The sequence below is a fragment of the Ambystoma mexicanum genome, chromosome 2q (genome assembly GCF_040938575.1).
Source record: "Ambystoma mexicanum isolate Mex_15411 chromosome 2q, UKY_AmexF1_1, whole genome shotgun sequence".
Lineage (NCBI taxonomy): Eukaryota > Metazoa > Chordata > Amphibia > Caudata > Ambystomatidae > Ambystoma > Ambystoma mexicanum.
Window position 1 is genome coordinate 483,750,388 of NC_090924.1, and position 27,626 is coordinate 483,778,013.

Below are 27,626 nucleotides of genomic sequence, written 5' to 3' on the forward strand. Positions count from 1 at the left end.
ACCCTGGATCCTCATCTTCCGTGCTCACACCCTTTGTTTACAATTAGTCCCCCTCAGCCCAACTTCACTTTACAGACAATCAAAAACATTTGAGTGTGCACAGGATTCAACGCAACCCGCTGCAGGACCACTTTGATTTTACAGTTCAACAATTCTTCCCTGCTCAGAAGAGGGAGGGTACCAAACAGAGACCTTCGAGTGGCACCGGACCACTCTGTATCTGGTACTAATCTCCGTTTCACAAAGTTCAATTATATTCAAGTTCTCTTTTTTTCATACAATGTTGCCGCTTTCAACCTTGAGCATAACAAAGTCTGGTTTGCCATCAGTTTCTCCAACTCACCAGCTGTGCTGTACCCGTTGGTGTATCACAGTGGCAATCGCTTTTCCCCGACCTGGCTATCAGTGCGGGAGGACACTGTATACCATTGACGCACTCTACACCGTTCGTTAGCTGCAATTCCCGGTCTTATGTTTCTTTTCCTTGAGGCTTCTTAAAAGTCGCCGTTCTGGGTTGTAAAGGGCAAGGCTAATTCCCTCCTTGTCGTCCTTTCGGATCTTTCCGCCTTTCTCCTCGGTTTAAACTACAGACTCAGGATAGCTGCTTCCTCATGCGTTTGGCCTTGCTCAGAGTGTGCTTTCGTGCTCCGCCTTTTATCCGTGTGGGGAAGTGTAATGGGAATCAGGTGTGTGTAGTTATCAGTAATTGATTGACTCTGCCTGACCCTTGTGTTGGGACATGTCAGGTATACGACTCTGGTGTAAATCAGTTGTCGCTCATGATGAACTGTCAGTGAGAAAGTATTTGTGTCGGAAAAGGGGGTGGGGAGGTTGAGTTTCTAGATATCCTACGTGGTAGGATGGGGAAAAGGTGTCATATGGAAGGGGAAACCGCGTCTCACTCTTCAGTGCCATCCAGGTGATCCTCCCGCACTGGTCCACCCCCAGGAACTGGATCCAAAAGTGATGGCCGTGTCCTGGCCACCTGGATGACAGATCCCTGGGGACTAGCGGGTGAGACACCTTCAGGTTTCTCACACTTTTCACTTGTAAGCGGAATCCCAGGGACATGAACAACAAGCGAAGGGGGGAGTACAGCACATCCTGGTGAGACATGTGTTCGATTTGCCGCCACCCCTTAAATGAGATCTCAACCGTGTTGCTAGCCCTGCCTAGAAGGCTCAACGAGGTCAGAATCACTGCTCTCGATAGCGCAAGCGAAGTGCGGGGCCCTCTCAATCTGGACATGCAATTTATTATCTGGGCTTAAATCAAACCAATATGACAGAAAAGAGGCTTGTGCAGCAATATAATAGGATTCAATATCTTTGAGTGCAAGTCCTCCCTTCTCCAATGGGGTCTTAAGCCTTTCCCAGCATATACAAGGTTCCTTATATATACAAACAATAGGGGTGCCCCTTTGTGCAAGCGTGAGAGGGGGCAGGGTATACTTTTTAAACAAAACCAAACAAGGTACCCACGTCTTAGACAGTCCTAATTTCTGTCAGTTATTTTAGTTAGATCTCCAAAATAATGCAGAAGGAATGTGCTTTCAAAATAAGTCACAAAAAAGGGACCAAAGAGAAGTCTTTAGAGTACATTTAGAGTACAAAAATAAATGTAATATGCAAAACACATTTTGTATTCAAATCACTTTTTACAAAAGTTAAATAAAGATATTGGAAAAGACATAGAACAAAGCATTCATCATATATACATAAATTCACAAAGAATGGTATATTCATCAAAAAACAATTTGTATAGTTTTCAACCACTTAAGTGAGGAAAAATCCTGGTCGGAAGCAAATTGTTCCTACAGAATAGATACTACCAGGGTGTATAAAAAATTACCATGGTAAATTAGAGAGAGATGTTATTCAATCAACTGAATTTGTATGGTTATCTGCCACATTAAGCCCAATACGATGGATTTCACCTCTTGATAAAATGACTTGGGAACCTTGATAGGTAAGTTCAGGAACGGATACAACAACCTCGGAAGTATAACCATTTTTACCAGAGAAATTAGTCCATATAAAGATAACGGGAGATGTCTCCAACGGTTCACTGAGGCCCTGGCCTGGGTGAGCTTAACCAAATAATTGTTTTGATAGAGGAACTCAGGTTATCTTCGCCAGCTCAATTCCCAAATAACAAGTGCTCACCTCATGCCATTGGAAACCCTGTCCATCACAAAACTTCACCAAGCTGTCAGTCAATAGAAACAGAACTGACTTCTTCGTATTAATGTTGAAACTGGAAAACTGCCCACGCTCAATGACATCCATCAGAATAGGTGCCAGATTAATCTTTGGGTCAGTAACGGATAAGATCACGTCATATGCATATAATGAAATCGCGAAACGGTGGGTGAACAGGCAAACTCCCCTATGGATCTGTCTGGACCTTATTAACTCAGCCAAAGGTTCCACCGCCAGGGTGAACAATAGGGGGGGGGAACACCCTATCTCGTACCTCGTCCCATCTGATTGGTGCCGGTAAGTCGACCATTCAATCGGAGTCGAGCCACAGGGGACATATACAGCCAAGTTACTAGTGAAAGAAACGGCTCACTGAGACACATATGTCTACGTACGGTAAATAAGAAGGGCCATTTGACCGAGTCAAATGCCTTTGCAGCATCAAGAAGGGCTGCAACAACAGGAGATTGCTGATCTAACGCTGAGAGCAGGCCAAACACCCTTCACAAGCCGTAGGATGTGTACCTCCTGGGGATAAAGCCCCACCTGATCCTCCTTAACACTTTTGGACATCAGGGTGCTAATCTGTTCATGAGAATCCTTGCTAATATCTTATTATCAATATTTGAGGGAGATTGGTCCGTACAAAGAGCAATCTTCTGCTTCCTTCCCTGGTTTCAAAAGTAAAGTGACAAACGCATCACGCACAGACTCGGGGAGACTACCATTGCGGTTGCGATGTCTGTAATTTCCTGTAAGAAGGTACTGTTGGTCTGTAGTGGTCGGGAGATAAGGTGATGGTTGTTTGCCTTTATGTGTTTGGAAAGTGCATGCGAAGAGTTCCAAGGTTGGTGGATGGTTTCCTGGTTGACGCAGCTCACAGTTCTTGTGACTGACTGCAAGGCCTCCTCGGTTTTCGCTTTAAGGCGATGTTACTATGTTACTCTATGCTCTTCCCTGTTGGAATTGGGATAAAGGCATCAAGGATTTGTGTGGAGGTGGGGTCCATGAGTCTTTGAAGGTTGGATGTGATGTTGTCATTGATGTCTACAGCATGGCGTCATCCTAAGTATACATTCATAAGAATGAGGTTCCTTGTTTGGTTGTATGAGTGAAGGGTGTAGAAGATTCCTCTGTACTCCCTTTTCTCTGACCCTATGAAAGGGGAAATAGCTGCACTTGCCAAACGGAGAAGAGCAATGTTTGGACCATTTTGTACTGCATTTGCACTTTGATCTGGGACAATTTGAGGACCAAATCAGAAACACTTGAAAGCCCAACTAGTATGTGCTCCTCTCCATTAATTTCTGCTTGGAATTATAGCTAATCTGAGATTGTTTTTTATTGCCAACATTTTTTTATATTATATCTTGTTAGATTTTAAGTAGAATTTGATTCATGTATAACAATAATAAACATCAGTTTACAGTCATGAACTGTTTGCCCTTGAATTAAGTCCAACCGGTATATATCGGTTCATAGTTTGGAATTGTTTGCCCAACCAATTGCAGTTTGAAGTTATGTTCTTGAACGTACTCACTTATGGACCATCAATATTCCAATTTGGAGGTTAAAATTGGACATCAGTTTACAACTTGGAATTATTTGCCCTTCAGTTAAAACAATTACAATTAATATATATCCCTCGGCAAATGCAGGTTGTTTGCCATTTTTCCTGGACCTAAATCATTTATGAACAATCAATATGCATATGTCTGCAGGTTGGAGTTTTTCGCTAATTTCCAATTTGGAATGATTTGCCCTTGAATTAAATCAATTGTGGACAATTAATAATCATCAGATAGCAATTTGAAATTGTTTACCAAAATGTGTTTCACCGATTATGGACTTGATCAAGGCAACAACTACTGATTAGTTAATGATTATTTATAAATAATTAGTGCATTCAATAAAACATAGTGTGATATAGAACAGTATTATCAGAGAAAAATGGGAAAAAGTAAAAGGGCAACAAAAAAACATATTAGTCAAACACATTCTTGTAATATGTTTAACTTATTTTGACAATAATTCATTGAATTGTCTTATTGAGTTGGTTTCGTAGCTCATCCTTTGTATCCAATCAGTAATGGAAATACTCATTCATGTTGCAAATGCAAAGTGTAATAAGTAAGGAGTGGCATTGCAGACCTTGAAACATGTACACAATTGTGCTGGTCTACAACGCCATTAGGTTTGGTGATTGCATTGAAACCATTCTCCATTATTACCTGGATTTTTCGGTGTTTTAATGTTGCAACTTGATCTCCAATAGTCACATTCTTTGAGTTGTTCTCCATATGTATTCCTTGTTACCTAGAATAATGTTGTGATCAATTTCATTTCATCTATAGTTCATTATGTGTTAATGTATGAAATAATGGGTACTCAGCAACTTATTTAAGTAGGTGATGATTTAGTTAATTAGTCTAATCTCAGTGATTCCCTTTGTAGGTATTCATATTTCTATTTGATAATCTGTCCAACTAACAGTAGGGGGACAGGCTTTGGTGCTCTAGTTGGCACTTTAAAATGATCACTTGTGACTGATTGCACAGAGACTGGAAGTGATCTTTGAAAAGAGGTTGTGCTCACGGCAGCATTCACAACCTTGTGTTGTGAATTATGGGCGGAGACATTTTATTATAATAATTTTGTATTATTATGGTATTTATTGAGCGCGGATCTAGCTTTGAGAAGAAATGGAGCGCTTTACAGAGGTAACAACATAACAGATATATAGCGGGGGTAGGAGACAGAGGGGCACAAAGGAGGGGTACAGCCAGGCCTCCAGATAAGGTGTGTACGAGGCTTTTGTTACACATGAAAATCTTGTAAATAGAAAAGTTTTATTATTTTACTGTGTACATTTACACACAAGTTTAGAGCAGTGGGCAGTGCAGAGGTCAGGTTACTTGACAGAAACCAGAAGGCTTCTTTTGAATTTTAATCTACATGGATGTAATTGTAGGCCATGGATAAAGCCTCTGAAACAGAATTTATTTCTCTGAATCCCTTCAAAAAAAGAAACTGCAGACTGTGATAAAAGGAATGGTTTATTCCGATTCAGCTTCTGCTGTGTTGATGCTCATGGAGCAAACAGGAGCACGGTACATATTAATTTTCCTAGAATTTTAGGATTGTATAATTAATAAGATAGAAAACTAAGTTGCAATTGAGAATAAATATTTTGTAACAAATTATGCTTTTTTTTTCCAGTGAAGGCAAACGAGTATTACACAATTGTATTTTTCAGAGTTCCTGTGCTGTGTGCATAATCGTGCAGAGGCAGATCATTTTTACACTTATAATTTAATTTATACTCTGATTATAAAAACTGTGTAAAATGATGACTATGCAGTCTAGTTTACATCCATTCAACCTTGCAGTCAATGGGGTATATTGCTATAAATGGTCAGTGGCTGCAGAGTCGAAGCATCCTAAACCTGACTGTCTAGGAAGTGCAAGCGCTGTTCAAAAACAAACAACTGAAAGTTAACATTGGTAATTGAAATAGAAATTCAGGGGAACTGGCCACCAGGGGGCACACAGATGAGTCTTCCCTCGGTGTGACCCAGTGGTCCGATAAACTGTCTGAGCCCCCGTTTCTGGATCCCCCCATCCCCAGCTGAAGAAAATCGCATCGGAAACATGTGAGGGCCCCCCCCAGCCCCCAGGGAAAAAATCCCGGAGAAAATCATGCATGGGAAGGGACTTATTTCACCAAAGAAAGGTGACGACGCCAGAGGGTGTCTTCCCTCAAAAACTAAACGAAAACTGGCACTGGTCACGTCTCTCGGCGCACCTGTAAAGCGCCCTTCTGTGGTACATCTGTCCTCAGCAACTACAGCAGACCCGACCCCACCGCTGAACCATCGTCGCCGCTACTCACTTACACAGGACTTGTATTAATCCTAATTCTATTGTTTTGGCTAGGAGAGGTAACTGGGTGAGAGCATCTGCCACAACTGATAAAGGGGATTGTATCGTCTTGTCCTTTCCCTCTTGTCATGTAACCTCTTATGTGCTCCGCTCAAATTTAAGGTATCCTCATCAAGGTTTGGATTTAAGGTTGATTCCCCTCTCCTTTTTTTATCCTAGGGTAGAGCTTCAGAAGAAACGGTTTCCCTGGAAATGAACCCCATACTGGGTTACAATGTAGTCACTCTACCAAAACCTGTAATAATGTATCAGTTGTTCAATCTAAAGGATGGGGTGGGGAATGTAAAGAATCAAGTGTAGTCATCACAAATTCCCTGGCGGAGACCTCCACCTGTGTGGCCAGGGGACGGCAGCCGCTAACTGATCCTGACCCTGGGGCGGTTATATGAAGGAGGATCACATGGGAAGAGACAACTACTGTCATGAACCGTGGAACTTGCCCCTTCTGGACCTCCTGGTCCTTATCGCGCCGGGGCTTGTATTCCCTGTTACTCCAAACATGGCTGCAACAAGCGATTAGCCTCACACCAGCGTTCATGACGCTTACGGCACGTCCTATAAATTGGCCACGCCCCCACAGCCCAGCGCGTCTCAACGCTATCAATAGGTAGTGACTCGACTTGTGTGTGCTGTTTGGCGATTCTTCTTTCCGAGATCCTGGTTCCCTTCCTCCTTCCTTCTCCCTTTCCTTCTACTCGACTCCTGGAAACTCCATTCTTAGCGACCGCTACCTACTTCCCTGGACATCCTGGAACAACGACCTTCCTGGAACTCTGAATGCGCTCTGCAGCCGGATGAGACTCGAGCGAGTCTATACAAGACCGGATCCGTCCACAAGAGGAATCCTCCCGCGGAACAGAGCCAGAAGCGATCCTAGGTGAGACGGGGGGAGATTTATGACAGTTTGAGACGCCACACGACCAACGTCGATCCTGCTATGGAGAAAGCAGTCCAGGACCTTATGCGTGGCATGCAAGAGCTCACAACTGAAGTACAGAACTTAAAGGCTGAGAATGCTGCGCTAAGGCAGCTAGTCTTATCGCGCGACCCCGCTGACAAGGACAGTGTGTTACTTGGTGGATAAATACGATGGATCAGTAAAAACCTTGCGTGGATTCCTGGATTCCTGCTTGGTGCATTTTACCTTTAAGCCCTGTTACTTTTCAACTTCAAGGGCGAAGGTGGGCTTCATTATCTCGCACCTCACAGGGAACGCATTAACCTGGGCTACGCCCTTAGTTAACTCAGGGGATGCCCTCCTGGATGATTATGATGGATTCATTCAGGCACTCAAGACTATGTTCGACCGCCCTGAACAGGTTTTTAGTGCTCAAGAACGTTTACTTGATTTTCGACAGGGTACCCAGGATATGCTAACATACGTTACTAGATTCAAACAGCTGGTCATGGAAGCGGATTGGTCCTCTGAAGCAAGTTTCACTCTATTTTGCAGGGGTCTAAACGAGGACATTAAGGACGAATTAGCCCGGGTAGCTCGTCCTAGTTCCTTCCAGGCTCTTATGGATTTAGCCCTACAGATAGACTTTCGAATCCAGGAAAGAAGGGCTGAAAGAAGAAAGACTAAGACACTTTTTCAAAAGAATGCCCTTGAGACCTCTGTTAAAACCGATCCAGACCCAACCCCTGACACAGACCCGGAACTCATGCAAATCGGAGCCTTCCGTGGGCCTATTTCCCCTCAAGAAAGGATGAGAAGGATCCACACAGGCCTGTGCATGTATTGTGCCTCGGATAAACATCTTGTTAGAGAATGCCCTCTGGCCCCTCCACAGCATTCGGGAAATGCCAACTCCCGATCCTAGATGGAGCGAGGTGTCGGGAGAGAGATGTTTGCTCCACATCAATTCCATCCTTGAACTCTCCTGGACAAAGTACTTTGGTGATTCTACAGGCCTTCCTTTCACCCTCCAAAGACAAGACCTAACCCATTCTGGCCTTGGTGGACTGCGGAGCTATGGCAATTTTCATTGATCAAGACTGGGTTGTTAGTCATCAAATTCCATACGAGACACGAAACACCATGCAGCCGGTGGAAGCAATTGACGGAAGACCCCTCTCTTCAGGGCCCATAAGCCTGCAGACTAAAGAGATCCAACTTTTCATAAATCATCATTGAGAGCAGATTACATTCAACATCATTAAGTCAGCCCATTATCCCATGGTTTTGGGTATGCCCTGGCTACAAAAACACAATCCGTATATCAATTGGACAGCAGGTTCTTTATTCCTGGGCTCGGAGTTCTGTATGTCCCACTGTCTATCCCTGGACTCTTCCTCGATAACTCCTAAAGAACCTCCAAGAGACCAAGAAACACCACTTATGGTTTCCAATATCATACAAGTTCCATGGACCTACCAGGTGTAGGCTGATGTATTTTCTACCGCCATAGTCCAAGCATTACCCCCTCACAGGCCTGAAGACTGTGCCATAGATACAGATCCCTCAGCTGTAACTCCTTTCGGTCGAATGTTCATCCTTTCCGAACCTGAAAAAAAGGCCCTTCGGGAATACCTCGACACCAATCATGAAAACGGTACCATAAGACCCTCGAAATCTCCAGCGGGTGCTTCGTTGTTCTTAGTTCCCAAGAAGGACACCAAGGAACTCAGACCTTGCCTCGACTATCGAGGCTTAAACCAATGCACCCTCAAAGATTGATACCCACTGCCCCTGATTTCGGATATCCTGGAAGCTATGAGAGGAGCTGTAATTTTCACGAAGCTGGATCTCCGGGGTGCCTACCATTTAATTCGAATCCGGGAAGGGGACGAATGGAAGACAGCTTTTAGAACGCCCTTTGGTCACTTTGAATACCTAGTCATGCCCTTTGGACTAGCCAATGCTCCTGCAGTCTTTCAGCGTTTCATGGACAGGGTGTTCTCGGATATGTTGTTCCTCTTCGTCATAGTTTATCTGGATGACATATTGATTTTTTCCAAAGATCCTTTAAAACATGAACACGTAAAGGAGACTACAACGACTTCGTGAAAACAAACTCTTAGCCAAACCCGAAAAATGCTTGTTCCACGTTACTTCTGTTCACTACCTAGGATTCATTCTTAGCCCAGAAGGAATTGGCATGGACCCTTCAAAGGTAAAGGCCATACTGGCTTGGCCCGCTTCCACTTCTGTGAAACAGGTGCAATCCTTCCTGGGGCTCGCCAACTTCTACCGGAAGTTTATCTCTACCTTTTCAGAGATTGTTCAGCCGATCGTAGCCCTATTGAAGGACACCCCGTTCACCTGGTCTACCTCGCAAGATCGGGCATTCCAACGATTGAAGACGGAGGTCACGCAAGCCCCCATCCTGACCCAACCCAACACTAATCGCCCATTTCTAGTGGAAACGGATGCCTCTAACTACGCCATAGGGGCGGTCTTGAAACAGGAACTTGAGGATGGACTGGAACACCCCATTGCTTACCTTTCACAAACCCTGAGCCCCAGTGAGACTCACTATTCCGTCCTGGAAAAGGAACTCTTGGCCATCCGTCAAGCCTTCACTGAATGGCAACACCTACTTCTGGGTGCTAGATATCCAGTTCAGGTCCGCACAGATCATCGGAATCTCCAAATCCTACAGTCTTTGGAGTGCAGGAACAGTCTTCAGGCCCGTTGGGCCTACTTCTTTGCCCAATACCAGTTTCAAATCACTCACGTTCCTGGATCACAAAACATGATTGCTGACGCCTTATCTCGACGTCCAGACTACACAACCACTGAGGATAAGGCCTATCCTAAGATGTTTCCCCAAACTATCCTTGTAGCTCAGGCAATCAACCTCCTGGAAGAAATCCAAGCTCAAACCCAGTCATCTGACCTCTGGAAGGAGATTTCAAGGAAGAATCCATGGAATCTAAGAGTCAAGGACAATGCACTGGTCATTCCTACACAGAAATTACAACACAAGATAATGAACCTCTGCCATGATACCCCTCACTCCGGTCATCGTGGTATTACTAACACCCTCCGTCTTATACAAAGACAGTTTTGGTGGCCTCAAATGAAGACCCACGTACAACAGTACGTCAAGGCTTGTACTGTCTGCAGTCAAAACAAACATGATAACAAGAGACCGGCGGGTCTACTACTGCAACCATCGCTGCCAACAAGACCATGGGAGTTAATTGCTACAGATTTCATTGTGGAGTTACCACCTTCCCGAGGTTACACGACCATCATGGTAACCATATACTTGTTCACCCATATGGCTCATTTCACACCCTTGTATAATTTGCCCTCCTCATCAGAACTTGCCGGAATCTTCCTGGAACATGTCTTCCGTCTCCATGGACTTCCCTCCAAGATCATATCGGACGGAGGACCTCAATACGTCTCACAATTCTGGAAACATCTCTGTCGCATCCTAGGAATCTAACGCGCTCTCTCATCAGGTTATCACTCACAAACCAACGGAGCCAAGGAACGTGTAAATCAAACTCTGGAGCAATATCTTCGTTGTTTTGCCACCAAGGTTCAGGATGACTGGTCTCTCCTCATACCCCTGGCTGAGTTTGCCTACAACAATTCCGATCACTCTGTACTCAAGGTCAGCCCTTTCTATTGCAGTCAAGGTTTTCACCCGTCCGTTTTACCTTCTGTTCTTCCACATCCCACTCCAGTACCTACTCTCGACTCTTGGATACAGACTCATCAACATTCACAAGGAAGCCAAGGAACAATTGAAAGAGGCCCAAACACGCACTAAGCTCTATGCGGATTCCAAGAGAAGACCAGCACCCTCCTATTCTGTTGGTGATCAAGTCTGGTTGTCCTCGAAACTTTTACCCCGACATCTACGGCCAAACAAATTGGCTCCTCGGTACTATGGATCATTTTCCATAAAGGAGGTCGTCAATCCTGTCTCATTCCGACTCAAGCTACCCGATTCCTGGATGAAAATACACCCAGTTTTTCACACCTCCCTATTGAAACCTTACACCCAATCTTCCCGAAAATCCTGCAGGCCCAGTCCTGTTGATGTGAATGGTCAGCTAGAATACGAAGTGTCCCGAACATGCGATTCCAGATATAAGCGGGGTCGACTTCAATATCTGGTTGAATGGAAAGGATACCCTCCTAGCGAGAGAACCTGGGAACCAGTTTCTAACTTAAATACCCCTCAACTGCTTAGAAGATTCCATCTCATACACCCGGGCAAACCTGGTGGAACAGGTCTTCGGAGGAGGCATGCTGTCATGAACCGTGGAACTTGCCCCTTCTGGACCTCCTGGTCCTTATCGCGCCGGGGCTTGTATTCCCTGTTACTCCAAACATGGCCGCAACAAGCGATTAGCCTCACACCAGCATTCACGACGCATACGGCACGTCCTATAAATTGGCCACGCCCCCGCGGCCCCGCGCGTCTCAACGCTATCAATAGGTAGTGACGTGTGTGTGCTGTTCGGCGATTCTTCTTTCCGAGATCTTGGTTCCCTTCCTCCTTCCTTCTCCCTTTCCTTCTACTCGACTCCTGGAAACTCCATTCTTAGCGACTGCTACCTACTTCCCTGGACATCCTGGAACAACGACCTTCCAGGAACTCTGAACCCGCTCTGCAGCCGGACGGGACTCGAGTGAGTCTATACAAGACCCGATCCGTCCACAAGAGGAATCCTCCCGCGGAACAGAGCCAGAAGCGATCCCAGGTGAGACGGGGGGAGATTTATGACAACTACAGGGTAGACTTTTTGACTCCATTGGAGAAGATGCAATATTCCCCTCTTTCCAATGAGGAAGACCGACTAATCACTGATTTTTTGATGGCCTATTGTCAGTCTGCTCAGGCCCCCACCTTTGACTCAAACACCTACAGCACATACACAACACCTTTTACTGATATGCCCTTATGTGAAGTCCCAATGGCAAACCAAATGAGAGTTGAGAATCCAATATCAACTATGGACTCCAACCCCCATAATCACTCGGGTATTGAGACGAAGAAAAGGAGTAAGGAGTTTGCACTAAGGAACAGGAACTCAAAGTCTCACATGCAGACTAGCTGTTTTCCCGCACCTTAATTGCGTGGAACATTTAAAGATGGAAAACGCACTCTGGAAGTGAGCTGTGCAGGGGAGGGTGTTTGGTGTTAAGCCCCAGTTCAGGACTCGTGAACACGAAGGCGGCCGCTGGAACGGAGGAAGAGAAGGCGCATGCGAACCAAGAGGGTTGTGGAGATGAGAGGAGCCATCCAGGAGCTCCTGGAGGTCAGACCGCTCGCTGAAGCAGCACTCTTAATTTCTGAACGAAAATGGAAGCTGGTGAGTGACTGCAGAGCCGCGTAAGCAGCTGGGAGAACGTCCAGACACTTTCCAATGGGAAGCGGATGAAGGAGCCATCTGGAGAAGAGCATCGGAAACACTGGAAAAGCCTGTTGAGTCTGCCCAGAACAGCTGGGAAACCCGGGGTGTTCCGATAAGCGCAAGAACACAAATTGTGTGAATTGTATGAAGTTACTAATGCGGGCAACTTCCAAAGTTTACAAAAGCAATACAAAGTAAGAATAATGTTTGAATGCTGTCAAGACAAAGTCCAAAGGCAAACACCAACCCAATACAGATGTGTGAGATGCCGGTGTGGGGGAGAGGTTTGAACAAGCCTTGCCTAAGATAGATATACAAAGCACCTCATAGTATATGCTATTTTGATATACTGAGAACACATACAAGAAGTACTGGCAGGCGAGTATACGAGGCAATTGAAATTGAACCAAGATCCCTGGCAGGGGAGTATACCACGCAATCTACAAAGCTCCAAGACATTTCACAGAAAGACCTATACAGAGCTTTGCTGCTTAAACAAGAACTTTGCGAGTCCAAACCAGGTTTAAAGGAACTGGTACGGCAATCCTATTTGAAGTATCTATGGGAAGGGAAACATCCAATGCATCCAAGGGCCTTTTAACTTGGAGAACATTTTCTTTTGCAATCATCAAGACAGACATTTCCTTGCACCATTTGTTCTTTTTATGGTGTGAGAACCAGGATAGGATCTTTTGGACACAAAGATAGATTATTAGTTCCGAACTTCCTGATACAGACAGACCCTTCATTTTGCTTTCTAGGTAGGGAAATAACTCTTTAGAATAGGGCTAGAAAGGCATTTACCCAACCTCTTTTTCATTTAATAAAAGTCTTTGTTTGAAAACACAAATCTTGTGTCCGCCTCTCATTGCCAACCCCCTCTTCCCCCCACGAGGAAGCTGAGGACAGGCGCAGTGGGGCAAAGAGCAATGATTTACAAATTATGAGCCAACCAAAGGAGATTTGTGTGTGGGAGATTTGCTTATGGGGAATAGGTTTGAACCTCTGGTTTCGCTAGAGGATATTGATTGACTACCTGAGGAAAATCTGGCACCGAATTTGGACTCTAGCATTGGTGCCGGATGAAAGGTCCCAAAGTTTGGGACATAGTAGAGCCCAGATTAACAGTTCCAATGTGAACAAGGAGCCCTGAAAGTTATCATTTGTTTCCTGGAACATAGGAGCTAAAGATAAGTTAACAGATCCAGGTGTTAAGTCTTGATCTTTTTTTATTTTTTATTTATCGTGCCATAGCCAACATTTGACTTTAAACACTTTTCATGAACAAACATACATCAGACAAATGAGATTACAACCTTAAAAAAGAATTATGACCATTCCAATTCCTAAATTGTTCTCTTTAAATAGACAAACAATTTCAACACAGACTATACATTCTTAGAGAGCAGCACATCAAGGAAGTAGTAAAAAAAAAAGCAAGACAGAAAAGGGAGGGTGAGCGAGCAGGAGAACACCTATTCTTTCCTCACTATAACTCTTGGGTCTCCTAGAGACTAAATTAAAATAGCTTACTCATTAAAACACAAAATCTAATAAAGTCTTGATCTTTCCGATATGCTATTGTTTTATTACAGGAGACTTGGGAGGAGGGAATTTAATCTTCGATGGTTTTTCGGTCTATCAAATCAAGGCCAAAAAAGGGAAGCAAGGGTGATATTATGATGGTTTAGCGACCCTGTTCAGGAGTTCACTTGGCTGTAGGATAGTCGAACTGGGAAGAAATGTGGAACCCTGATAGAACATTTTAAGGTAACTCCTAGTGTAGGGGAACCAGTTTGTATCCTTAACATCTATAATAGCCCCACCTTTGCTAATTTGTTGGTCTCATTGACGTTAATAAAACATACATTGAAGAACTCTGTAATCATTAGATCGACAAAGATCTAATTATTATAGGTGGTGGGGATTTAAATGTCAAATTCGGCAGTGGCCCCCCGAAAGGCCTATTTGACCCGGAGGAAGACATTGCATTAGGCATTCCGGCACCTCAAATGCTGGACACAAGAACTTGGGGAGAGGGCTTAAAATTTTAGCATTGGCTCATAAAATTGGAAATGAGATCAACCAATGGCAGATTTACCGATGACATACCTGGTTCGTTGACGCACAGACGTACAAGAGGTAACTCTACAATTGATTATTTCTTGGTGACTGTCAATTTATGGGCAAAGATCGAGCAATTTGGAATTCATTTGTCTTTTTAGGGACCATCATGTCCTAGCTTTATCTATTGAATGTTGTCGGGTTGTTAAAGAGGTAACATTATTCGCCAATATCTATGAGAGAAGGCATAATAACAGTGCTTCTGAAGCCCAGGCGACCGTCCAACGAGATGTCCTCATACCGGCCCCTGTCTTTAATAAATTGCGATGCAAAAATATTTGCTAAAATCTTAGCCACAAGACTCTTACCCAATATGGCCATGCTGGGTACACGCGGACCAGTGTGGCTTTATTCCAACCAGGTCAACGGCACTGAATCTCCGGAGACTGTTTGGAGTCATGGCCCAGATAAAACCTGAAGCCCAAGCAGTGGCCATAACCCTGGACGCTGAAAAGGCGTTTGATTCGGTGTCATGCGTGTACCTGTTTACAGTACTCGAGAAATTTGGAATAGGCCCATACTTTCTAAAATGCGTCAGGCTACTATATTCTAACCCGGGAGCTAGGGTACTAACTAACTGCACCATGTCTGACTGGTTTGGGTTGGGCTGGGGTACGAGACAGGGATTCCTGTTCTCCCCCATACTGTTTGCCCTTACGATAGAACCAGTCGCAGCAGCCATAAGGGAACACCAAGGACAGAGGGGTATTAGGATGGCCGGCCTAACCCAGTCAATATAACTATACACGGACAACACATTGCTGTATATCTGAGAACCCGACGCACACCTGGGGCCAGCAATGGAAACCATACATGAATTTGCAGAATACTCAGGCTGCAAAACCAACAGCTCTGAATCCGAAATGTTTCCCCTAACCCCTGCCACTAGGTGCCCGAACAACACCTATGGACTGCAGTGGTCACCCGCTAAAATAAGATACCTGGGAATTATCGTATCTGGAGACAGGAGCTCCCTATACTCAGACAACCATGAACTATTAATAAACACAAACTCGACCAAACTCTGCCTATGGGCTAAACTCCCTATCTCATTTATGGGCCGGGTTGCAATACTGAAAATGTCTATCCTACCAAAGCTACTATATATATTCACTAGCATCCCGATATGGCCAGGTAGGCAGTTCTTCGATACCCTTAGATCCATAGCCGTAGACTTTGTCTGGTGTGGGGGGGGCAGCCAGAATGAAATGGGAAAAAATGGTAGAGCCCTATGACAAAGGGGGCATAGCAGCACCTGACTTCGGACTATATTACCTGGTAGCACAGGCTCAGTTTGTCAGATACTGGTACGATACTCTAGACACTTCACCACATATCTCTATAGAGAAACACGTAGCACATCCAACCGACATACGGTCCATCATCTTCAAAACAAAACATAAAGATGAATGTCCGTTCGACCCAGTTAGTACAACGGTACATGCATGGTCCAAGATCTACCATAGGCTTAAATTGGAGACCCCATAATATTCAGAAGCCCCCCTCTGGAACTTTCCCGCCATAGCACCCTCATATGATTCCGATGTCCAGAAGACATGGGACCCAGATGGGGAATTTAAAATAAGGGACATATTCCCCAACGGCAAATTTATTACCCTGGAAGAATTCAAGACTGGGATGGGAAGGGACCAGTTGAAGATACTACAGTATCATAGGAATGTGAATGGCCTTCAAGGCTAGATGGCCACCGTTTCCAGACGAACCCCCACCACACGCATGCCTCATATCTCTATCCACCCGATCAGGTACCAGTGTTTCTGGTCTCTTCACCACTTTACAGGCGAACACGCCAACAATAAACATGATTAAAGCCTCCTGGGAGAACGACCTGGGAACAACTATAACAGATAAGTCCTGGGCGAGGTACTGTGAACTGACGAAGAAGGTATCCATCAACGCAGGCCTCCGGCTGATTCAATTTAAAGTATTGAACAAACTCCACTATACACCAGAATAAGTTGCTAAATTTACACAACACTGCCCCAGTAATAGTCAGAAATGTGGGAGTGATCACGCTGATTCATTCCGCATGTACTGGAGCTGCCCACACATCTATGGGTTCTAGGGGGAAGTGGCGAGAATTCTTTTAGAAATCACACAAGTCCCAATAGACCTTACACCTCAAAAATACCTGTTCGGGGATATAGGAAAGATAGCTGAAGTGACATGAAGGCTTTTTAACGTTACATGTGCAGTGGCCAAGAAGTGTATACTACAGAACCGGAAAAGCATACATGCGCCATGCATAAATCACTTCCTCAAAGAACTGGCGTATGTCAATGAGTGTGAGGAACAGTATGTAATGACGCTCCCGAAGACAAGCAAACCAAAGGACATCTCGGCCCCGTTCAGAGTGTATTTGTGCGAATTGGCTTAGGCCGGTAACAGCCTGACAGGGCCCAGAAGTGTGCCAGCTCTGTAATATTATAAGTTATGTTATAAGATTGAACTAGATATCACAGACAAGGAAATGTATGGAATGTTGTGTTGTTGCAGTGACGTGTACCACAATTAATAAATAAAGTTAAAAAAAAAAAGAGGTAACATTATTCACCATTTATCGGATGTTATGTGTAGGGGCCAAGCTACTAAGAGGCTGAGATGGGAAAGGGTGGATAAAGCAGTAATACAAGAGTAGATACTTAGAAACGACCTCCCACGCTTTCAGATTCTTCTCAACGATGAGGAGAATTCTTCGGTTATTATTTCAACCTATATGAAGTTTACAGTTGATCTCCATGAGGTGTTCAGAGGCAAGAGTATTAAGAGCGCTAAAAGGGTTGGGAAAATGGTGGGTTTTACAATGATTGCAGATTTGTGAGACGTCTACTGTTAAGTCTATTGAAGAAGGGGAGTATGCCTTAGAGGGAGATCATAACAGCCAGAGCTCAATATAAATGTGCCATATCTAAGCGAATATCAGATGTAGATAATATTGCTTTGAATGTGCTGGAGACAGCAAGTAAGGAAAAAAAACCTCAAAATAATTCTGGGATGCTGTAAATAAGGCTTCAGTTTAGAAAGGAGCAAATAATGTTGGGGTTGGAAACCGTGTTCCCAGATAATATTTTTGTGAAGTTTACGAAAGCACAGATGATGGTGAAGCTGTTGATGGAATTACTACAAAGGATATTGTAAATGTTGGTAATATTCTGAAGGTAGATAAGAATGGCATGCTGCAATTCACGTATAATGAAGTTACTAGCGCCATTAAGTTATCCAAGCAGAATAGAGCACCTGGAACAGATGGGATTCCTGACGATTATTACCATGATTGTATGGAAATTGGGGGACCGATATTAACCATACTTAATACTAGAGTCGAATACAATACCGAACGATTTAAGAAGGGCAATTATCGTCCCCATATTTAAGAAGGGTTGTAGAGCGAGTCCCCAGGCTTACCGGCCCATCTCACTTTTAAACACAAGCTTTAAAATATTTGGGAGCTGTCTTTGAATGCTGTGGAGGATTGGGTAACTTCTCAAGCTATCCTTGCACAGATTAAATTGGGGGTTTTGTCTGTCACTAGGAACCATGGAGCAATGTTTAAACTTGTATATGATAATTGCCCACTACGTATATATAAAAAAGGAGCCGCCTAAGCACCGCTTTCAGTAAAGTTACTTGAAACAAACTATGGCAGGTGCCTAGGTCCTATGATTGCCCTGCAAGCATTATAGATTATATTATAGTCTTATGGTCTTGCATACCAACAATGAGGCCTGTGTTTGATCTGGTGGTGAGGGACATTGCACACCCTGGTTCCCCATTCAACCAGGAGTTAGACAGGAGTGCGTTGTGGCAGAGGTATCCATAAGATAGGCGGAATGCCGATTCCGGCGTTTGTTTACACTGAGGACTCTGTACTCATTGCACATACCTCAATGTATTTGCAGAGCCTAATCAATAAATATACAACCTTCATGGGGTAATTAGACCTGCAAGTTATTTTAAAGAAATCTGTGGTTATGGTTTGCTGCCGATAAAGAAGATAGGCGAATTTTCCCACTATGTGGTGTAATGCATGCCCAATCCCAACGGTTAATTTGTTTGACTATCTTGGAATTCACTTTTCAATGGATTGCTTTTCTCCCACAGATGCCTCATCTTGATAGATATCCATCATCCGGCTATGGTGTTCGGAAACCTTTCGGCAGGGGGTGCAGTGGACCTTGACTCGGCCGTCGATCGTCCATCCGTCTTGTCCGGCTCTCGATTGTCGGCTCCGGAAGTGGCAGTGTCGTATATATAGCACGTCACTACGCCCCATGCTTCAGTTCCTTTTTTCCGCGCACTTGCCCGCTACATCGGGAACACAACTCCAGTTTACTCGACATTTTTTTGTACCTAGTTGTACGTTTTCTTAGAAAACCTCGAATCAATGTCGTCTCACAAGGTTTCGGGCTTCAAGCGATGCCGGAATTGCAAGGCTAAACTGGCTTTGACCCGATCAGTCGCCAAATCTCCAGCGCAGTCCCTCGTCTGGTCTTCGGAGACTGAGACTGAGGAGTCCACCCTGTACAAGGGGAAGGAACGACAATGCAAGAAGACTAATAAACGGTCCCACTCCAGGAGCCATTCCTCATCTTCCTCGCAGAATAAGAAGCAGCAGCAGCACCATCTATGTGAGTTCAGCTCGTCGGAACGAGGTATGCCCTCGGCGGGGCCGACCAATCGAGAAGAGTGGGAACGTTTTAAAACTTCAGTGCTTGACATGTTTAGGCAACAAGCTGCTGTAAGTGCGGCTCCGGCCCCTGACCAGCAAGCTTTGGCAGCAAAAGCAGCGCTTGGTACTCTATACACCCATGATCCCCGTAGTTCCATCCCATAGAGCATTTTCAGTGTTACTTTACCCTCATAGAAGATTAAAACTGGCTTGAGCGAAAAGCATCCATATTTCCAATTCATTTTAACCATCTGATGGGATAACTTTCAAGAAAACCAAATAATAAGGAGACAACCTCATAGTTAAGTGCAAGAAGACGGTATCCAGGAGAAAGGAACCATTCCCTGGATATTAAAACATTGTTTCTTTTGGAGAGAACATGTGATTATTTCTTAAAACGCCCAGAAACATTTGGAACTTTTTGTTGGTAAAGAACTTTTATTTACACTATTTCCTCAGTTGAAATGCTATCCTTGCACATTAGATTCAGGTTAAGAGTGTTAGGGTCGGTAGTAGGGTTTTTGGACACAAAGGTGACAGATTTGTTGGACCTCCTGAAGTTTTCATAGTTTTCTATGAGGCAGGGAAACCCCTCTTAGCTTTAGGTACAGGAAGGCATTTTACCAACCCTCTTTTTATGTTAAATAAAAGTTTATTACCAAAACATGTCACCTCTGTGTCTGAACTTTATTTCTGCACCCTTACATTACCTTTTAGTATCTTTTTCCTCATGCATATATGTCTTGTTAAATAGACAGAGTTGTTTTTTATCTTCTAAGTCTCCGTATAACTGGTTGTGTGCGTTACTAAAACAGATTAAGTTAAGACTTTTGTATGAAACAATTGCATGTCCACTGAGGTTGACGTCTCAGAACCATACACTAATAGTGCTTCTGAATGACCTCCTAAATGTGCTCATTTTGTGATGCTGTACATGAGCACAGTGAACTAGTCCTTGATGCAAGGGTACTGTGCATAATTCCTCTGGTGTTTTGGATGTTTTGATTTTGTTTTCTAACATCACAATACCACCCATGACTGAGGTTGATGTTGCGATTAGCTTGTAACTGTTTTGAGACTTTTGTTTAGTAGTGAGATATTCTGTACTGTTATTTATTTCAGATAATGACGATACTGACGTCAGTGAGGAATTAATAGAAGAACCGTTGTCTGAAGAAGAGGACCACAAATTGAGAAGGCAAAAAGAACTCAACTTTTCATCACGACAGCAATCACCTGGTATGCGACTCTTTGATTTATTTGACAAATGTATGACACGTGAAGGCCATTTTTTATTTATTTGGGGAAATGTACACTCTTCCCATAAAAGATTGCATAATTACAGTTTCATACAGTGCCTAAAAGCAAAACTTAAAAAAACATAAAAACAGGTGAAGGGCGTTATGCAGCTATAAAGCAATTGCCAGGTCACCATTGCCAGCAATGACAGATAAAGCAAAGATCTTTAGATTCGTTTTTGTGTGATATGTCCTTCCAGCGTCCGCTCGTTGGAATCTTTTTGACAGGGGACACAGTACGACTCGACCGTCGACTCTCCTGATTTGGCCGTGCCATTCCTCAACTGCAGACAGTATGTCGGCCGTATATGTTACGTCACTGCGTCCCCATACCTCAGTTCTTCTTTTTTTTTGCGTGCCTAGCATGCTACCTTTGTGAGAGAAAAATTTTTGTTTGATGATTCGTCGAGATGTCGGGGCCTTAAAGCTTTGAGGTTCAAATTCTATCAGGACTGCCGTTCGAAGATGTCCATCACCAACCTGCATGGTACCTGCGTGTGGTGTCGTGGGAAGGATCATGATGTCGAGCAGTGCCATTTCTGTCAGCAGATGAACCCGAAGTCTATTAGGGAGTGGTCAGTGAAGTTAGCGCTCAGGCGGCCTCCATCGAAGTCAGGTCTTTGGGCCAAGACACTGAAGGCCCTAAACCCGAAAAAGAGTACATGCCCCATAAGAAGGCGAAGCAGTGCTCTCATTCCCAAAGTGATTCAAGCCATTTGTCGTCCTCATCCTCGCACAAAAAGAAGAGATGCCATTGGCGAAAACGCGACTCTGACCTGTCGGCGGAGCAGGGTATATCTGGCCCGGCTCCGGGTCCCTGCGGAATGAGTGGGAGGTGTTTAAGGAGCAAATGCTTCAGCCTTTTCAAAAAGCAGCGGCGGGTACGGCTCTGGTCTGGATGGCGCAGGGGAGTACGGCACCTGTTGTGGCCAGAGGTTCCGGCACCAAGTAGACCATGTCGGGTCCTACGCCCTCGTGGTCGAGAACGACAAATGCAAAGCCGATTCCGGTGCCGACCCTCGAGGCACTGGCACCACGACGCACTGGTGGAGAAATTCCATTGACATTGATCCCGGTCTTTTACCCCTGAATCTCAGTCGACTCTCTTGAACACCATGAGGTCGATTTACAACCATGAAGGGCACCAGGTTCCTTTTGGCTTTGAGCCATTCGGCGGGAGTGCTGGGACAGCCGATTTTATTACAGACCAAGTAGATTTGCTGTTTCTAGTTGAAGGGTTGTACGAGGCAAGCAGACTTGATACGTCCCTTGACCTTTAATTGCAACAGGCGGCTCTGTATGGCCAGCCTAATGCAGAGTACAGGAAACTGTTTATAAGGTGGTTGAGGACTTATGCCTGGGCACCCGGCCAAGCCCCTTAAGGCATAAGAGTTGACAGACATCTTGGATGAAGGGCCCCAGACTGAGAGGGTGTTACCATTTAATGTTGCTATCTCAGATCTGTAAAGGTGCAGAAATACGAGTCTGACATGGTTGTTGGCAAAAACTTTTATTTATATATAAAAGTAAAGAAAAAGAAAACCTATCTTGCCCTATTTCTAAGAGGGGCTGCCCAGCCTCAACAAAAAGACTAAGCAATCCGTTAGGATGTCTAATAAAGTAAAAGGTCCACCGACCTGTGTCCAAACCTGTTTCAGCACTTTTGACTGTCATCAAAATAATGTTTGGCATCAGTTTTGTACTTTATTAGATACCCTGGAGGATTACACCTTAACCCGATGTGAACCTTTATCACATTGGCGATAGTTCTTTTCCTCCAATACTATACATTGGTATATATTGGCTAGCTTGCCAGTACATCAAACATTCAGAGAGGGTATATATATGTTTTCCTGTTTACAAGGATGCTTTTTGTGAACATTAAATTAGAAAGTGTAATGCAAAATTGGAAAGTTTTTATGCAGTAGCTTATGTTCGAATTAATTGTGGATTGAACATTTGAGTATTTTTTTTAATAACCATCTCCATAATGATGTTTTGATATGTTAATAAAATTTAAATCTATGTTGGTTTCAATGCTTTCTTGACCTAGTCCAACATTACCTAATCCAACAGTAGAAGTCTGTTACTTATACATTATTACCTTGTTGTTCTGTGTGACATATAACCCCCTTTGTACTTTTGCAAACCTATTTCTTTCCCTTACACTCTGGAAAAACTAAGGAAAAGCTAGGTGTCTCCTTGATCCAGAAAGATGATTCCTTCATTCTGGATGGCAGTTCAATGTTCAGTTTCTGATGGGAAAACACAAAGTTGTTCTACTATTCAACTCAAAAGTTCTTAAAGTTGGTTAGTCCTCCAAATGTGTACAAAACGTATGGATGGGGGAATATCTTCCGTACCCTTTTCTTTCGCAGTATGTCTTATTTCACAAAATACAGTTCCTAACTACCAGGGGAAATCTCTCCCTTCCCCTCGTCATTCTCGGTTCACCAGTGTACCACCAAGCCTGGTTCACTCTCCTGCCAGATTTGTCTATAGAAAAAAACGTTACCAAAAAGGTTTGATGGGGGAATTTCTTCCTTTGCCTTTTCTTTCAGTCTCTTATTTCACAAAAACACAGTTCCTGAGTAGCATGGGGAATCCCTCCCTTCCCCTGGTCATTCACAGGTTTACCAAAGTATCAGCAAGCCTGGTTCATCAATGTATCAGCAAGCCTGGTTCACTATCCTGGTTCTCAGTGTTCAAGAAAATGTAACTTCTTTTAGCAATGGGCCCTCAACCGCTTAATGCCACTTAACAAACTACTCCTTTCTTGTGTGGGTTCCAGACACCTGTTTGTATGCTTTATTCGGATCTCTCTGACTTGCTGTGGGCCCCAGCCCTTGGTTGCGTTCTTTTGAACTGATATGGTTCCCTGACCCTTGGGTGTTGCTCTTGCAGGGCTTTGCCAACTTAGTTTGGGTCTGAGACCCATGTGTGCTGCTCTTGCAGGGCTTCCTCAACTTCGGATGCATCCCAGACTCTTGTCACAGGCTTCTAGTTTATACCAATCCGGCCTGGTTCACTAACCTGCCAGGCGCTGCTTCTCATGTCTCTTTCTTGGCTCTTTCCAAGTACTGGTACGAGGGAGATGGGGATCTTCAGCCTTCCCCCAACTGCCTCCTTTATCTCTACCACCCATTACGGTAACCCATGTACAACTTATGGCATTACCGGCTTGTTCGAGCAGCTTTGCAGAGTTGCGTCCTCCTGCTACAGGCTTCTACACGCCATCCAGTGATATCAGCATGTCCACAGAGGCTTGCCCGGCCTGGTCTCTTTCGGCGTATGCTTCTCGGTCTGACCGTGTGGTCCGACTGTCGATCTCTCTCAGACCTTCGATTCTCCAGCCTGGATAAAGGGGAACACTGCGCATGTTCGGCGAGCCTACGTCAGTGTTTCCTGCTCTCCAGAGCGATCCTCCATCCGGCTCTCAGTTCCTTCAGGAGGATCTGACAAGGTACATAGTCCTTCTTCCCTTTCTATCTTTGACTGTTGCTTTTGTTGACTGTACTACGTATGTTGGTTCCGCGGTAGGCTCTTTCCTCCTTGACTGTTCTTCTTCGTGTTAGTGGTTGTATGAACTCCATCTGGGTAGCCTTCAGTCTTCCGCATCTCAGTATGGTCTATGTGGATGGAATCGTCTACTCTACATAAATATAAGAGTGTGGGGAACCACAGAGGACTTAGTGGGTTAGGAGCAAAAATGGGACAGGAATGGAGGGGATGCAAACCGCATTCTCTCAAGATATTCGTCACTGGTCCTGTAGCGGGTTTCCTTACCCATGAGATCCTCCGGCTGAGTACCACCCACAGGGGGACTATCAGGTAGCAGCCTCACCTGCCTGGTCCCATGGGAAGGGGCTCCCTCCATGGGCGCAGTAACAGTACCCTGGTATTCATCACATATCCCATCATCACGCTGTGGCAGAGACCATGTTCCACGCTGACTGTGGATACCGACCTCACCAAGAGGTACAAGCAAGCAAGCTAGGGAAGATTTGCCCTTCTTATCACCTCGCCCTACGCCAGAAGTTCTGGTGGCTCAAGCCGCCACAGTAAGCTCTAGGCCAGTCACATCCACCTCCAATCTTCCCACAGACGGGGAATCCAAAATAACAGACACCTTGACCAAGAAGATCTTCACTTCAGGGGGCATGGCCCTGAAGGCGGTCAACACTTCTCCCACGGCCTGTGGAGGATCATAGCGGAAGCCGGTAGGAGAGGTGAGAGAAGGCTTTTTGCGCATTATTGATGATTGCAAGGAGGTGGCATGCCAAACACTGCAGGCGGGACTGGACACTGCAGATTGCGTTGGCCGCACCAGTTTACCTCCACAGTTCAGGGTTCTAACCAAATGTTCGAACTTCTGGATATAGTGTTTAGTGGTGAGCACCTGTTCGGCCCGAAAGCTTGAGTCTTTGGAGAAATTCAAGGACTTCAATTAGCGCAAGTCGCTAGGTCTAGCTGTGCAGCTGCCTGTCAGCAGACATTCAGCTTTTCCTCTAGGGCTAGAGGTTACAGTCAATATGTTCCATTAGGTAGAAAGGCTCAGCTCCCACAAGCCAGGCCGAGGCATTTTGTGTGTCCCGGACGGATCCAAGGAGCCTCTAGGGGCTAGCAGACACCAGCGGCAAGGGCGCTCGGGCCCACTAAGCTAAACATTGAGTTCTCTGCATGTTTCTCCGGTTGGAGGGAGAATCTCCAAGCACTGGAGCAAGTGGAAGGAGATGACCTCTGACACCTGGGTCCTGCAGCTCATCAGATGGGGGTACTGCCTAGCGTGTCTAAGGAAACCGCCAGACAGACCAACGCCGCCTCCACAACAACTAATACAGGAGCTCCAGGAGGAGCGAAGGGCCCTGTTATTAAAGGGTGGTGTGGAAGAGGTGCCACCAGAGTAGAGGGGATCAGACTGGTACTCTCTTTGCTTTCTGGTACCCAAGAAAGGAGGAGGACTATGTCCCATCCTGGTCTTCAGGGCCTTGAACAAGTTCCAGAGGAAGGACAAGCTCAGGATGTTGCATTGAAAGACATTCTCCAGGCTCTACAACTTCAGGACTGCTTGGTGTCGCTGGACCTTCACGAAGCATATCTCGTCTGGGACACTAACTATCAGTTCAAGGTGCTTTCCTTTGGCTTACCCTCCATGCCCAGGGTTTTCAGCAAGCTGATGGCAGTGTTGGCGGCACACCTTAGGAGAGCCGGTGTTCGCGTATTCCCATACCTAGACGACTGGTTCATCAGAGGAAGGTCTCTGGAACCGGTATGGACGCAGATCAAGGAAACCTACTCTCTGCCTCATGGTTTGGGCTTCTCCCTGAATTTCCAGAAGTCCCACATAACACCAATGCAGAAGCTCCAATTCATCAGAGCAGTCCTGGACACACAGGTGGGGAAGGCTCTTCCCCCTTAGAAACAATCAAAATTGCCGGGCAAATGGTTGAGCTTTTCCAGAGCCACGGCTTTCTTCCTTCGCCTCTTAGGTCTCATGGTTTCCTGCATTTTTCTGGTGCTAGAGTCCAGAATGCGGATTTGATCTCTGCAGTGGCTGCTAAGGGATCAGTGGTTCCAGTACTTGGACGCCATGAAGGTCATTCTCAAGATGACGGTTGGTGGCCAACAACCTTTCTTGGTGGGCCAGCAGGGAGAGCATGATGGTGGGGTAACCCTTTTGGCCAAAGTGGCCTCTGGCCTAGATGCTTACAGATGCGTCCCTGAAGGGTTGGGACGCTCACTGGGGTGGTGGGGGGATCTGCAGGTGACTGGCCTGGTCGCCAGTGGAATGCCGGTGGCATAGCAAAAGGCTAGAGATGCAGGCGATCAGGTTGGGATGGCCTTTGCACTTTCCCTCAAGGGGAAACACGTCCAAATTCTTACGGAGGAACACGGTGGCCATGCACTACCTCAACAAGCAGGGGGAGTTGTCCCCGCCCCATGCAGGAAGGCGCTGCAGCCATCATTCTGGTTGTTGGAGACGCAGATCTCTGCTTCGGCTGCCCATCTAGCGGGAGTGGTGAACGGACTAGTGGATGCACTGAGCAGGCAGAGCACGGTCCCGCATGAGTGGGCAGTGTGACGGAGAGGTTTTCACCCGGTGGGGACCACCAACAGTGGATCGGTATGCCACGATGGCCAACGTGAAGTGCAGACAATTTTGCTCGAGGGAATTCCCAGTGAAGGGTGCACTAGTGTGCACGTTCCTGGTGGAGTGGGTCTTCGGCCTCCACTTTGTACTCCCTCCGATACCGGCCACCCCGTGGGTTCTCAGGAGGTTGAGGTTTCGAGCCACCATGATCTTGATCGCCCCGGACTGGGCAAGGAGAACATGGCCTTGGAATTTTAGAGCAGTGGATCTAAAAATCCTGTGGATCTAGACAAAGATGTTTAGAAGTGGCAGCAATAAAGAAAGTAAAGCATAATGCTCGCCTCCTGTCTTGTCATAGAATTGGCCTCTCCACAGCTTTTTGATCTTGTGGATCATAATCTGCTCTGGTAGAGGCTAAGATCCATCATCAACTGCTCCGAAAAGGCCTCTTTATGGATCACATAATTCTTGGGTCCTAGAACCTCCAGAGTGACTGCATAGAACGCTCAAGCCTCATCCATCTCATTGACCTGTGGAGTCCCACAGGGCTCATGTTTGTCCCCCCCTGCTTTCAATATTTATTCCAAGCCTTTGCTCAATCTCCTGGATGGACTTGATGTCCAATACGCAAATTATGCTGATGAAACCCAGGTCATATTCAAGCTGACTGGTATAGATTTGGAGGATGTGCTGGTGGTCAACAAAGAATTCAATGAAATAAAAATGTGGATGGCTCTAAATTTGTTGGCCCTTAATAACGAGTTGACTGAGCTGCTTATCGTGGCCTCTAGCCAACGTTTAAAGAAACCTGACACTCAGTATGCCCAGCTTCTTATCTCTGGTAACTTGACCCTGTGAGCAAATCACTAAAAACATTGGGTGTCATTTTTTATGCCCAACTCTCCATGAAACACGTCTCACAGGTTCATTCTTCATGTGGACATGTTGTTCAATTA

At 45.2% G+C, this 27,626-nt stretch overlaps 1 protein-coding gene across 7 annotated transcripts in view; it reads left to right on the forward strand.

The window, feature by feature from the left end:
• IQCE (IQ motif containing E) overlaps positions 1–27,626 on the forward strand; it is a 1,388,455-nt gene that overhangs the window by 1,172,222 nt on the left and 188,607 nt on the right. For all 7 annotated transcript variants that reach the window (XM_069647600.1, XM_069647604.1, XM_069647602.1 and 4 more), the window contains one exon: positions 20,404–20,520. In XM_069647600.1, the coding sequence (XP_069503701.1) occupies positions 20,404–20,520 (117 nt within the window). The remainder of the gene's footprint in view (positions 1–20,403; positions 20,521–27,626) is intronic.